Genomic DNA, 2791 nt, shown 5'->3' with positions numbered 1-2791 from the left:
TAAAATTATGCTTGCATTGCTTCCCTGCACGCCTTCGTTGCGTGCATGTTATTGTTTGCTGCACATTGGCACAAGCTGCCAAGTACCGGTAGACATATCAGAGTACGCAAAGTGCAGAGAAGATTCCCGACCTAAATACTAGTTGTCAACTCGTACTTCCCAATGTGGAATAGCACAGCAGACGGCATCTCTCAAAGTTGCAAAGGATCACACGTTTACACTGGCTGCTGTTTTCCTGCCGAGGCAACCGCACCATGACCAAACAAATTAGAGAAGATGTTTTGAATCATCTCATCGTTTTGCGACATAGTAGGTGTCATAAAATTGACCAGTTTGTCCATGACATGATACCTGATCTTCCGGCCTTTTGATGCCCGGCGGTCCACAACCTTGCGTGTTTTGGTGCCACGCATAGCAGAAATCGCAGCACCATCCACATTTGCGGCTTCCAAGAACTCTTTAAGCAAAAGCTGATAGAAGTCGCTGTCATCAAACGTGTCAGGATCCAGGGACCGCCCTGAAGCGGATGTGGCACCAGCAGACGTGGCGCGGTCTGATTCGCGCACGTCTGAATCAGCAGCAGCAGCGCTGGGCTGCAATTCACAAAATGGACGTGGGCGGGTAGCCAAAGGAATCTGTGTGCGAGCAATTGCTCGTGTTGGGTCTCGCATCATGATGGAAACCTGCTGACTAAGGCTCTGGTTGAGAGCCTTAAGGTGGGACTTCATTGCGGTCTTGCCTGCGGCAAGCATCGTCTTGCGGTGCCAGCGATCCAGGCATGTATCGCGATAGGGCGCGAAGCCTTGTTCCAATGCGTCTATCTCGGCCCAAAGGTCGTCTGTCGAAGCCTCAGAGTTGCGCTTGCGCATGCCCCGTCTCACACCCGTTGCACTTGCGGCCTACACCGAGAACACTGTCAGCATCATACTCACAGGGATGCTCCACATGGAGGCAGCAGCTGCCAGACAACGGGGATCTCCAAAACAAAATGAGCTTTCCCACACAACGCAGCAGCAGAAACACACGAGCACTAGAAATATGCGCATCAACAACAACCTCAAACACCTTGTGCACAGCAGCAGCAATGGAAGCTCAAAAGTCAGGTTTTGGGCCTGGATTGCTGCGCCAGTTTACAAGGCATTCTGCGCAGCAACGAGCAAAGCAAACCTCGGCAACTCCAGGGTGGCGGTCCAGTAGCGCGGCCTGAATGTCGAGCAGGTCATGCACAGCGTCACGGCACGTGTCAATGCACGACGCGTATGCTTCCTCCACAGCGTTGCTGTGCTGCCGGACAGCAGTGCGTGCCTCCTCTGCCGGAAGGCGCTGAGTAGCTGTCAGTGAGCGCTGAAGCATGATGCGCACGCCAAGGACGCGCTCCCACAGACGCGTCTGGTTCATCACGGCCTTTGACTTGGCTAGTTCGGCGTCTGCGCGCGCCGCGTCTGCTGCGGTGGTGACCGCATCCGCATCTGCTGCCTGCATCTGTGTGTATTCGCGCTCGAGGGCGGCCATCTCTGCAGCCCAATGACGACTCAGTGACCCACTTCATCGGTCCCGCCAAAGCAGAAGCGGTACTGAACATCACGTGCAGGGAGTCACGTTGCCTTGATCCACGTGAAGGGAGTCACGTTGTACCTAACACAGCATCCACGTGGAACACATGCATTGCTTGGCACTGCATAGATGCCACCATCATGGCGGTCTGTGTTTACGCAGCAATCTGACATCCTGAATTGCTCTCTGCCGTTCAAGACCATGCAATACAAACACCCCGGGTACCGTCCGTGGTCAGAGGCATGCCTGACACGTAGCGCGGTGCGCGAGAACACACCTTCGTCATCGTCAAAAGGGCCGACCTCTGCTTGAGAGTGGCCATTGCGTCTGTTACCGTCGTCCTCATCAGATGCAGCCTCTCCGCTGCTCGCTCCACTGTCCGACATTTCCGAGGACCCGCTTCGTCGGCGAAAATCCAACTCTTCGCTGTCCTCGTCCTCGTCGCTGCGGTCAAACTCGCCCTCCGAATGCTGCTGTTCATCAGAGTCACTGTCGAGCGGTGAGTCCCGTGCATTGACATCGTCGTCAGATGTGGCATGGTCAAAGATGCGTTTGCGAGACGACTTTCGACCGCTATACTCTGCTCCGTCAAAAGCGATGTCGGCTCGCAATCGTGGCCGCTCACTCCCCTTTCTGCACAGTGGCTAAAAGTGGGCAGCAATCGAACCAGTCGTTATCTGGCAATGATGAAGCGGCGTACCACGCTGCTGGGTACACCACAGCGTATCAACATTCAGACATGCATTGGCATGAATGCTGAAAACAGTGCCTTGCACACACTGCAAGGTGCAGGGATATGCTGATGAAGGCTCAGATGGATCCGTAACTAATGGTATGTGGTTTGTCCTCACTGATCACTCAGTCGGATATCTTGATCATCATCACTGCCCAGCATATTTTGTGATCATAACAACACTTGAAAGCGAAACGACACGTTGAACGAAAGATCAACAATGAACAACATTCATGCCAAGAACTGCACGAACGGGGGCTCAAAATGACGTCACACCAAGCATTCTCGTGAAAAGCTGCTCCAGCATGGAGAGTTCACATCAAGCAGAATGCTGAAGACGTCAACGCCATTATTTTACGCGATGTCGACAAGCAGAAGTATCTCAAGGCCTGAAGCGGGACTCAGCTAGCGGATGTCAAGCCAGGATGCACAGGGTTCGCAACGCACTTTTGGGCAGGCACATCCTCAAGCTCAGGGTCGCTCTCGATAACACGCGCCTCATCC

General features: G+C 53.8%; 1 protein-coding gene across 1 annotated transcript; it reads right to left on the bottom strand.

Annotated features, from left to right (window-relative positions):
• Positions 1-215: 215 nt before the first annotated feature.
• LOC149808858 (uncharacterized) lies at positions 216-1512 on the bottom strand. The gene is made up of 2 exons (XM_089995126.1): positions 1168-1512; positions 216-899 (listed from the first exon to the last, which is right to left on the bottom strand). Exons 1-2 carry the CDS (start codon positions 1510-1512, stop codon positions 216-218), a joined length of 1029 nt encoding a protein of 342 aa, XP_089851252.1.
• Between the last annotated feature and the right edge of the window lie 1279 nt (positions 1513-2791).

The sequence above is a fragment of the Nuphar pumila genome, unplaced genomic scaffold (assembly GCF_984573655.1).
Source record: "Nuphar pumila unplaced genomic scaffold, dmNupPumi1.hap1.1 HAP1_SCAFFOLD_2095, whole genome shotgun sequence".
NCBI classification, from domain to species: domain Eukaryota; kingdom Viridiplantae; phylum Streptophyta; class Magnoliopsida; order Nymphaeales; family Nymphaeaceae; genus Nuphar; species Nuphar pumila.
This window is presented reverse-complemented; position numbering and strand designations above follow the sequence as displayed.